This window comes from Vitis vinifera, chromosome 2 (assembly GCF_030704535.1).
Source record: "Vitis vinifera cultivar Pinot Noir 40024 chromosome 2, ASM3070453v1".
Taxonomy (NCBI): Eukaryota; Viridiplantae; Streptophyta; class Magnoliopsida; order Vitales; family Vitaceae; genus Vitis; species Vitis vinifera.
In genome coordinates this window covers 6268545-6279669 of record NC_081806.1, presented here as the reverse complement: position 1 = coordinate 6279669, position 11125 = coordinate 6268545, and the positions used below count along the sequence as shown (strand labels likewise).

General features: G+C 36.6%; 2 protein-coding genes across 4 annotated transcripts; both read right to left on the bottom strand.

Annotated features, from left to right (window-relative positions):
- Nucleotides 1–2294: 2294 nt before the first annotated feature.
- On the bottom strand, nt 2295–2717 carry LOC132254917 (glycine-rich cell wall structural protein 1-like). Its single transcript, XM_059741984.1, has one exon. It carries the CDS (start codon nt 2715–2717, stop codon nt 2295–2297), a length of 423 nt encoding a protein of 140 aa, XP_059597967.1.
- A 2026-nt stretch (nt 2718–4743) lies between these two features.
- On the bottom strand, nt 4744–10459 carry LOC100258674 (uncharacterized). 3 transcript variants are annotated; one of them, XM_002265299.5, is made up of 7 exons: nt 10046–10459; nt 8015–8103; nt 7829–7904; nt 6727–6776; nt 6232–6642; nt 5624–5662; nt 4744–5324 (listed from the first exon to the last, which is right to left on the bottom strand). In XM_002265299.5, the coding sequence occupies exons 1-7, from the start codon at nt 10185–10187 to the stop codon at nt 5106–5108; spliced, it is 1026 nt and encodes a 341-aa protein (XP_002265335.1). In that variant the 5' UTR covers nt 10188–10459; the 3' UTR covers nt 4744–5105. The 3 variants fall into 3 exon arrangements, with proteins under 3 accessions (XP_002265335.1, XP_010647180.2, XP_019074105.1); XM_010648878.3 differs by lacking the exon at nt 10046–10459 and adding an exon at nt 9897–10019; XM_019218560.2 differs by having other exon boundaries at nt 5111–5481; nt 10046–10453.
- Nucleotides 10460–11125: the final 666 nt, after the last annotated feature.

The window sequence follows — 11125 nt, the reverse complement described above, 5'->3', positions numbered from 1 at the left end:
GTCTATTAATATTTATAGTTATTATATATGTTTTTGAGTTTTAAATTTTTACTTTATTTTTAAGAAATGTTTCTCAATAGTGGAATAAATTTTTAAAACAAATATGTTTTTAAAATCACATACCAAAATAATTTTTTTCTTTCTATTTTTTTTATAACTATGCATAGTGTGAGAGTTTTAAATAAAAATAAAAATAAATAATTATTCAAACTTAAATTCCTAAATAATAAGAATTGAAATCATTAAATATATTCTTATTAAAAAAAGAAATTAAAATAAAAACAAAATATTCATTCTCACTCCATATTCCTATGTTTCAAAACACGCCCAGTATGTTTTGATAGTTTTTATATTTTGATGTTTTAGCAAATTTGATATTAAATACTTGAATAAAGGAAAAATTATATTTACCTTAAAAAAAAAAATTATTCCCATTCATGCTTTGTTTGAACTTTCAAAGACAGGAGAGCTTGAAAGGGATATTTTTAACATCATCAATCACCCCTTTATGATCTTTGGCTTATATTCAACTCTTTTGAGGTGTTATGATATGGACCATAGAGGGAAAATAAAAATAAATAAATAAAAATAATTTTTGATGGACCACTTTTGATTTATATGTTTCATCTGCTCTCCAAATAATAATAATTTCATTGGTTTTTTATTGTTTCATTCAAATTTTGAAGACATAGAATGCATGATGAAGGTTATTTTGTTAATTGTAAGAATGAAAGAGGAGAAATGGGTCACCGAAAGAACTGAAGATTCTAGAACGAGGAAGGGTAAAATTGTGAATAAGAAGAATGAAAGGGACAGGTCAGTAAATATGGAAGTGTCAGGATTAAAGGCGTTTTGACCATGTCCTTCCTTCTTTTCTTATCCCTGCGGTCCTGGTGCTGCACAACTGGCTGTGCCTAGCACCCAGCTGGTCATGAAATGACTGAAATCACCTCGTATACGCTCTCTATTTTCCAAGCCCAGCCCGGTGATTTCGGGAGAAAAAACTATCACCACCCACCCATCGACACGTGCGCTAGTTGTCCTCCTTCCAGATTCTTCCCGCTACGCGGTTTCGCTAACCTGCGCCAGTGGTGAGTTTTTCCTCGCCTAAGAAGAAGAATTCCTCGTCCTTTTTAAGAGTGATTGGTTTTTTGAATACATCAATAGAACTTATTCCATGATCAATAATTTTAAAGGCGAATATTATAATTTCTTTTTGAAGTATTTAAAAAAATAAAAAATTCCATAGTAATAATTTTATTCCTTTGATGCTTATTAGTTATTTTAGCCTGAAATTATATTTATATAATAATGTTTTTGGGTATAATCAAAGAGGAGCCTTCTAGAAGATTCTAGATGAATACATTATCATTTTGTAGGTAAATTTTTCTTTTTATGTTATGTTTTTATAATCCAATGTAATAAAGCTCGAATATGTGAATTTTTTTTTTAAATCAAGAAAATTAAAAGATATTAAATGAAGTGTGAAGGGGAAGGGGAAAGGGGCCCAGGCTAATGGAATTGTGAGGCTCGTGATTAAGTCAGCAAAGGGCGGTTTGGTGGGAGTGGAGTAAAGACCGGCTTCAATTTTCCTAAGACTCGAAGCACTACCGTGTTTGTGGGGGGTGTGCGTGCGCATGTTAAGCCATTTTAGCGCATCATGCGCACCCAAGATACTATGCATTGCTTTTATAAACCCCAGTCAATCTTCTAATCAGCACCACTCCTCGGTCATCCGGGGAATATTTTAGTCACCTGGGCCTGTATGGAGTTTTCATGCACTTGGGGGCAATATGGGTATTAGCAACGCAAACAAATGTAGTATCATGGCTTAATTATTCCAATGGGAGTGGGGATTGTTATAAATTATAATTACATAAAAATAATTTATTTATTAAATAATAAATAAAAAGATAGTTGAAGGTTGAAACAACACAAGAATTCTAGAGAGGGAATGCCATGACCCATGACCCATGAGGGTAACTTCTTGGAATTAAAATGGTAATTCACAAGGGTAAAATGAAAATATCTTTAAAAGATTGGTATGTTGGTTGATGTGATGAAGTTGGATGAAGGGTTGATGCAACTGGGTGTGAGAATAGTGAGAAAAATCTCAAGTTCTAGGGGGTCCATGCCTCTATATATCAAGTCATCAACCGTAAGAGGCGCACACTCTCAAAAACCCTTCCAGGCTCCAAGGCTCCAACCTCATCGGTCAGCTCTCGAGTCATGGCTGTGGTACGTGCCATGCTCGTCCTCGCCCTCTCCCTGACCTTCGCCGCATCCTCCCTCGCTCAGTCCCCCTCCACCTCTCCAGCGTCTCCCCCCTCCACCGCAACGCCCCCCACCGCCACTCCCCCAACAACTATGGCAACCCCACCACCAAGCGTGGCCACGCCAGCAACCCCACCGACCTCAATTTCGCCATCCCCGACTACCTCAATTTCGCCATCCCCGACTACCTCAATTTCGCCATCCCCGACTACCTCGCCGGTATCGTCACCTCCACCAGCGGCCACTCCTTCAATGAGCCCAAGCCCGGCTAGCTCACCAACTGTTATCTCACCACCTGCGCCTCCTCCGTCGGAGGGATCACCCGGCCCGTCTACAGCTTCGCCGCCTGCAACATCTCCTCCTCCAGCCGGCGGGCCTGGTTCATCACCTCCTCCTTCACCCACGCCGCCGCCCAGTGGTGGGTTTATGCATGGGAGCAGCATGGGGTTGGTGGCATTGTTGGGGGGAGTTGCAGCGCTGCTTGTTTAGACACATGGTCATTGATTTTCAAACTTTACTTAGTTCCAACTTCCATGTAGATTAAGATAATTATTTGCGTATTCTTTTCTTTTTTTTCTTTTTATCTTTTGTTTTCTTGTGATTTTTGGAACCCCATTTGTGATTTGTGAGGATGGTTGGTAGATTTTATTCGGATGTTACATTGTGTAGCATTTTGACTTTAGATGAATAAGAACGACCTCGTGATTCTTGTTTGTGTCCCAACTCGTTTATTTTGTTCACATTACCATATATTTCAGAAGTAGTGGGGCTTTGACTTGACTCAACTCCCACTCATAATCAACTCAAAATTGTAATAACAATAATGATAAGGAGAGCTGTAACAGCATTGTATCAGATTCAAAAAGTCTCAGCTCATGCCAATCAGATTTAAAATGCTGATAAATGTAAATTCTTTCCAAACTCAGAAGAAAAAGAAAAATGATTACAAAGGGTAGTTGGGTGATTGGAGGGGAGGGGGGAGGGGGGTAGATGGGAGGGGAGAATGGAAGAGAGAAGAAAAGGTTAGGTGACAGCTGGAGGAGGTAGAATTATGAGGAGGAAAGGGGGGGTGGGGATCACTGGTGAGTGGTGAGATAGCTTTTGGAAATGGGGGAATAGGTGTCCTTTTGGAGGTGCGTGGAAGGGAGGAAGAGGCTTAAAAGGAGAGGATGGTTGGTGGGTTGTGGTGGTGGGGCTGAGTTGAGACAAAGCTACATGAGGATGATAGGGATGTGCACATGGTGTGTTTGTCTCCCCACACAATTCTTTTCATTATTCTCCAATTTCCCATTCCTTCTTTTCACCTTTGCCTTTCTTTTAACTTTGAGATTCTGCCTTTTGCCTTGCAATAAAATATATGCACACTAGCAAACATCACATTCTCCTTTTCCTTTCTCTCAAGATATTCAATAAACTAGGACTAGCATACCATGATTAAAGAACCACTAAGTATTTTTTTTTTGTTTTTTATTTGTTCTTCTAATTCTCCTCCATCAGAATTAATACAAAGGTGGATATTTTTTCAAAAACCACAGACGGGTTCTTACAATTTTGGGAGAATATTAACAAAAAGGTAGAAATTCACTCTAAATGCTAATAATTGTTGTGCTTTGATGTTTGAGGTTCACAAAGTAACATTTGACTGAATAATGAGTTTGAGATGGAGAATTAAGTGCATGAATTTTGGAGAAGGTGTTGATTTGGGTGGAAAAGACATTGGATTCCCACTCCCCCGAAAAAACTAAAGGCTGTCCTTTGTGGGAAAAGCATTGGATTCCCCCAATTCAAAAGTGGCAATCAGAAAAAATCAAACCCTTTTTAACGAGAAACATGATACCAAAGCAGTCTTTGAAAAAGCCTCTCTGCAACTCCCTACTTTGCCCACTCCCTCACCACTTTCTTCTTCTCCACCCTTTGTTTCAAGTTTCAAATCAATCATGCTATTTCTAGTTTGAGTTCCTCTCAACCACCAGTAGAGAAAGCACATCTCCTAGTCTCTCTTGATAACAAAAACTGCCCGGATGTCTCTTGAGGGCACACTTACAATTTACTCTGATAAGAAATATGCGGGCCTCTTGGTGTCTCCATTAATCACCTGACTAGACTGATTTAACCATTACTGAGGAAGATGAGTTGCATAATGACAAATTACATGGGCCAAGAATACCAAAAGAATTGGGCCTACCCCTAACATGTAGAAATGGATAAGTATGCTCAATTATTAGGGGCTGTCTCTCTTTGTGGGCATCTTGATTTAATGTTGTAGTAGGGGGTGAAAGTACCATAACATTGTAAAAGGAATTGACTTGGATGGCAGAGATTTCCTGCTTTGAACAAACAAACCAGTCAAGAATCTCCAGAAGCCCATTCCAGTAACTGTGGAATGTGGGAAACACTAAACAGATCCAAAATATGGCCTGCAGAAGGCAGGAGCTGATGGGCATCAGCAACAATTGGAACAAATAACAGTTGCAGGAAGCTGAAAGTACATGCACTTTGTTTTAATGATGGGGTGAAGCAAAAAATATTTAGTTTACATAAAACAAGGAAACAAAGAAATCTAAAAAAAAGGGCAAGTTGTATTATTACCTTATGCACCTACATCAATCACCCTTCAATTGGTTCATACCCAAGTGTTTGGTCTTGTCTTTCAGGTATTGAATTCCTACTACCCTATTTTCCTTGCACACTCCTGGGGATGATTCTGCACTACTGGGTTGGTAATACCAAACCAAATCTTCAAACCCCGGACCAGACAAGGATCAGTTAAGTTCTTTGTAGTCAATTGCTTGAATTCTGAGTCTCTTCTGAAGTAGCACACAAATTTTCTTCTATCTTTTTCTTTCTTTTCTGCGGCAATCAAAACAATCTTCACATGGTGATCTCTGTCTATTTGAGTAACTGGAACAATCTTCAGATGGTGATGTATATCTACTTGAGTTACTGGTTTGGAGCTTGCAGGGTGGTATGTTCAGATCTTCCACCAGCACCTGGCGAAGCTTCTCGTTTTCCTCCTTAAGCTCCTGAATGATTTGCTCGTGATTCAAAATCTGAAAATGCACAGAAAATTGCAATTAGTTGGACCATTTCAACACATTAAATTCAACATATGGTGGACGAACTAAAAAACACATCTAACAATTTCCTGGTGAGACTCTTAACACCTTCCTTGGGTGATAAGATAACACTGCAGTGGGATTTGATAGTCTACAAAGAAAATTCCATCAGTCAGGGCTCTCCTTTGACTCATGAACACTGCTCTAAAATTATTGAGGTTTATAAATATAGTTTTCTTTTCAATATTTCATCTCATGAAAACACACATGAATATTGGTATAAAAGACATTACCACGTGAAGCATGTTGTTTTCTGATCTCAAGCGCTCAGCCTAAAAACATAAAATCCAAGGATTAGAACTTGATCCTACATCAGCACAAGATAATATCTTAAAAACAAAAACATCAAGCATTATGTTTATGGCATTGCTTTATGATGTCACTGATATTAAGGACCAAAACACGAAGCAATAAAAAAATAAAAAATAAAAAGAAGAGAAATTTTGCAAGGTGATGTGGGTCCAGTGTTATTTTAGGTTGTTCATGAAATATGCAGCTCACTTTGAGTACATCCAAAGCACTGGCTAATATGTAAATGAGAAATTCTGAATACAGGAACAATACATTCAATCTGAATAGAGTAAAATCAGATCCATGAAAAACATTAAATGGCAAAAATGAATCATATATTCTTTAATAAATTTATTTTTGTTTAAAAAATATAGATATCTATTAATCTGGCTATCACAAATTTAAACCAACCCATAGAATAATTCCATATCTATAGCAAGATATGAAGTAAAACACTAAAAATCTCACTTAAAAAAGTATAACGGCAAAAAATTCCAAATAAACAAGATTCAAACTGAAAGATGATCCAATATCCTACTCTGTTACATACCAGTTCATTTACTTCATTGCCCCCCTCTGTTGAAGTCAGATCGTGCAGAATATTAGTGACAACCTTCCCGGTTTGACTAACCAAGGATGTTCCCTGTGAACTTTTTGATGTAGAAGCTCCAGAAGTAGAACCTGTGTTCGAAGTTGCATCCCCAGCCAGGCCATAAGAGGTTTGTTCTACTAGTTTTGTTGCCAACTGCAGGACACTTCCCGTCGTGTTTTGGCTGGAGGGCTCATTGGTCATGCTCATGCCACTTTGCAGAGATGGTGAAAGGATACCTTGTCCAGTGGATGACAAAGATGGCGGAATGATACCTTGAACAGTGGATGACAGAGATGGTGGAATGATGTCTTTACCAATGGGTATATTGGGAAGTATTCCGAACTTCATCATCATCTTTGTTGTTGTTTGCTGGATATTTAAAGTTGAAATTTAGATACATGGTGTGAAACAATAGTAGACAGCACAAATATGACTGACAAAAATTATACATACAACAATACAATATTGAATTTTTTGAACTACACCAGGCTTCACAGCAAGCCCTGCAATGTAATATCAATACTTCAGCAGTCTAAGATGGAAAAATGAAAGAATAACCCAACATTACAAATCGATAAATTTTTGCTATATTTCAAATAAAAGTAATAGCCAATTGATTGAGGCATATTCTTAATAAATAAATAAATTCTGCTACTTCAAAGTCTGAACATAGCAGGCATATATTTAGGAAATATATGAAAAAAGCATGTGACAGTTTATGATGGACTTTAATATAAAGATACAGAAGAAGTTGATTTTAGTCAAGTATAGACTAACTGGATTATGAGATGCATTTCTATGGGGTTTGTTGGGCATCAAGTTAGTAACATTTTCTACCAGCTTGACAATGTACTTTAAGACAAACAGCAGAAGAAACAGAGCATGGCCACAAATATTTTGCCTTACTGTAATCTACAGCAACCAGAGATATGCATAGCCTTTAAATCATGTCTTGATCCCAAAATTAATATCATCCATGAGGATCACAACAACCAAAAAGCATAAAAATCAATTTGTCATGTATTGTATCATGCTGATATCATGGTTTGACTGGTTGAACTGGATGGTCAGACTACAGGCCCTCATGCAAATCCTCTTTACAGTTTGTTGAAGGTATAGTTTTTAAAAATTGTGTCTCTACACCACTGGAGATGGAGTTACAAACCCACATTTCCTGTCTTTTCCATTATATCTTTCCTTTCCTTAATCGTTCATGAACTTCAACCACATGAAAGATTGGTTGATTTCAATTTTTCCTCTATCTCGTGAAACATGCATTCTAGTTTATAATTTCTTCCACATGAATGCAATAGATAAAGGAATTACACTAATCAATTAGGTGAAATGTATTAAAAATTTCCCATGGAAAATCCAAAACTTTGACTACCAGCCCCCAAATATAGCAAATGCACTAGTCTGAAAATGCTAGATACTATTAAGTTTAGACAAATTACTTATGTAATAACCATCCCATTAGTATATTAATGAACTTAACAAATCTAAAGAGATATTTGGTAATGGCTTCTTCACTCATGAGATATAGCAAAGAACGTACCAACTCCAAAACCATGGCCAAAACCAACCCCACATCCGATGCCAGCTTCAATGTTCTTAGCTCCTAACTTCCTCAACTAAAAAAATGAGAAATGGGAGATAAGAGAAGGAGAGGATACATCATCAGGTAATCAGAATAAAATATGAGTACATACCAAATGACTGAAAACACAATGATTTGACTTACAGCGTCATTAACATGTCTACCAACACCAGAAAAAGCATCAGTTGCACCTCTGGTGGCACCCATAACTTGGTTCACTACTGGTATCGCACCTGAAATACAGATTAAATTAAGACTGATGGTTAAAAAAAATAGTAGTAAATTTTTTATTCATAAAAAACATAAAAGAAGCAGAGTCACCAGATGCCCATTTAATCCCCATCATGGGGAGATTGTCATGAATCATGCTAATATTCATCAAATGAAGAAACTTTTACTCCCTATTTTCTTTGTTATTTGATCATAACAAGAAGAGATCTATCAATACTTTTGGATTGTTAGGAGAAGTCTAAAATTAAATAAACATTGAAAGGTTTTTGACCTCAAAATGCAGAAGAATGGAAGCCAAATGGGATTAACAGATTCAATAGTATGTAATAGAATAATCATGAAGTGGCATACTGGCAATGAAACAAAATTCAATTTAGATGACAATGAGAAATACAATTTTGCTATGATATATTCTGTTCCTCAACCTGCCCTGAAATACTCAATCCAGTTGGGCTGTTAGAAATCCTAAGTGTTCAAAACCCTAAGCTGGCCTAATTTAACTTAATTCAGCCAACACTTTATATCTGCTTGGTGTTGGCATTCACCCATAACTCACCTGCAAACAAAATTTCACTGCAAGACAGAAGTTGATACAAAAAAAATTTGTTGACTTTGCTTTCAAGGGCCAAGGAAATTTTCCATCAGATAGTTAATAATGCATAGGCAACACTTGAAAGTTAAAATTACTAACCATGTTAGATGAATAATAGAACCTAAAGTCTTATACCGAACAGTGCAAGGATTGGCATATGATCTATCATCACACTTTGACAATGTGTTAGGACCTGCTAGCAACCCGATGTTAACCATCCATATATTGAAGCCAAATTCTTGAGAGCCAAGAGTCTAGGAAAGGCACGCTACAAACCTTGGCTGAGATCAGTTAGTGAGTAAAGAAACATTATGGATTATGCAATTTAAACTTATAAGACCAAAGATTTACCTCTACTATTCACTGAGGTCATGTTTGGGACATTGGAATAGAGAATGGGGATGAGAAATTTATTCCATTCCCAGTCATTAATGTGTTTGAATTGTTTTTTAGAATGAGAATAGGAATAAAAAATTCATTAGTATGGAAACCAAATCCCACTCTCACTGGGATTTTGATTCCTATTTCCATTTGTATGCTCGCATACCAAATGCACCCTGATAGTCTAAGAACGGGAAAGAATCCAGAGGATGAAGGCAGAAGGCCCATTTTTTAATATGAATTGCCATATTTCTAATAGCACATTGCTCCAGTGTGTTCTACTGAAACCATCATCTGCATACAGCCATTCCATAACATGTAATTTATCTCTGTAAATGATGACATGTCTTAGAATATGGTATTTTCACAATCAATTTGTACAAAAGTAGATAGACATAACCATAACTCAAAATTGCGCATAGATTAATTTGATCACAAACCCATTACAAAGTAAAGCAATCACTGAAAATTAAGCACACCTAATCTATTTCTCCATTCATTCCTAAAGAAACAAGTGACAAACAACCTATCAACCACCCACAGAATTCAAATTTAAATTCCCACTCATTTTCCAACTTACTCTCCTGTTTGGATGCTGAAACACAAGGAACATAAAAGAAAAGGTAATTCAGAACCTCACATTTAACCATTCTTCTAGTTTCCAAAAGTTCTTTAGAATAGAATCCACCTCAACCAAGCCAAACAATTGTCCTGGCCCCATTTTCACGGGTTCCAAGACACTAATTTCTTTCATTTTCCTAGCTAGACTTTCTCAGCAAGAAACAGAACTCAAAATTTAAAAAGAAAGAGAAAATAACATACATGGAAAATTAACAAGTGGGTTATGAGGGGTTTGAGCTTCATCTTTTCCGGGCGGCTTGGGGAAGGGGAACCACCCGGAATTCATCTCCAACAAATGAATTTAGAAAGAGGAAAATAGAATTTTGGAGGGAGAGAAAGAAGGGGTGTACCCATATTTATAGGGCGACCAACGCCGATACCAACACCACAGCCGATGCCAAAGCCAGTAAATACTTGACCCACTTTGAGAGTAAACGGATTCTCTATTCTCATTCTCGGCTGATTCCCAATCTCATTGTTTACACCCTCCATTTTTCGTCTTCTTCTTCAACTACAAGCCCCCTTATCCCTCTCTCTCTCAAACCCAACCAAAGTCCCCCTTTTCCTGCCCAAGAAGCTAAAGTGCAAGCTCCGATTCTTCACCAAAATCCCAAACTCCAATCTCACTCTGCTACAAATCTCTCTCTCTCTCTCACTGTGAAAACGGTGGAACTTGACCTCTCCCTCTGTGACTCTCTCTGAGGAGTTTGTACCTAAGAATTAAGGTGCTAACCAATTGTCAAATCGAAACCGGTAGCTGCCTCAAAATCCTGCTTTTTAATATTATAGCCTTTTATTTTCTCAAGTATTTTTAAAATAGATTATAATAATAATAAATTTTATATAAAATACAATGACCTTTAATTTTAAGTAATGATTTTTAAAAATAAAAAAAATTTAAAAATTTTAATTTCAAATTTTAATTTTTAAAAATAATTTTCAACCATATAAGATAAATTAATATTTTTAATAAGAATTTTTTACTTTTTATATAGAATTTATTAGCATTTTATTTAAAAAAATTAAAAAATATATCAAATGTATAGAATTTAACATTGATTTTTTATTTCATAAATAATTCCTAATATTTGTCTTTATTAATGGATTCCATCATACCATTTCATCACTAATATAAATATATATATATATATATATATATATATATTTGGTCATTGAGGAAAATGGGCCAAGACAAAGGCCCCGGGTCCAGATCAGGGATCTTATTGGGCTGTCGTGGGGCCCAAATCTCAGATTCGGGTTGGAGCGGGCCCAAAGTCCCAATAAAGGGCACTCCCTGTTGCTAATGATCACCAAGTTGAGTTTTTCATCGACTCATCTCAGGTACAAGTATTAAGAGAAGTAGCTTCTTGAGGATGCTTACGGTTTAGGTATGGTACGTAGGATAATCCTATTAGAATAGGTGAGAAGTA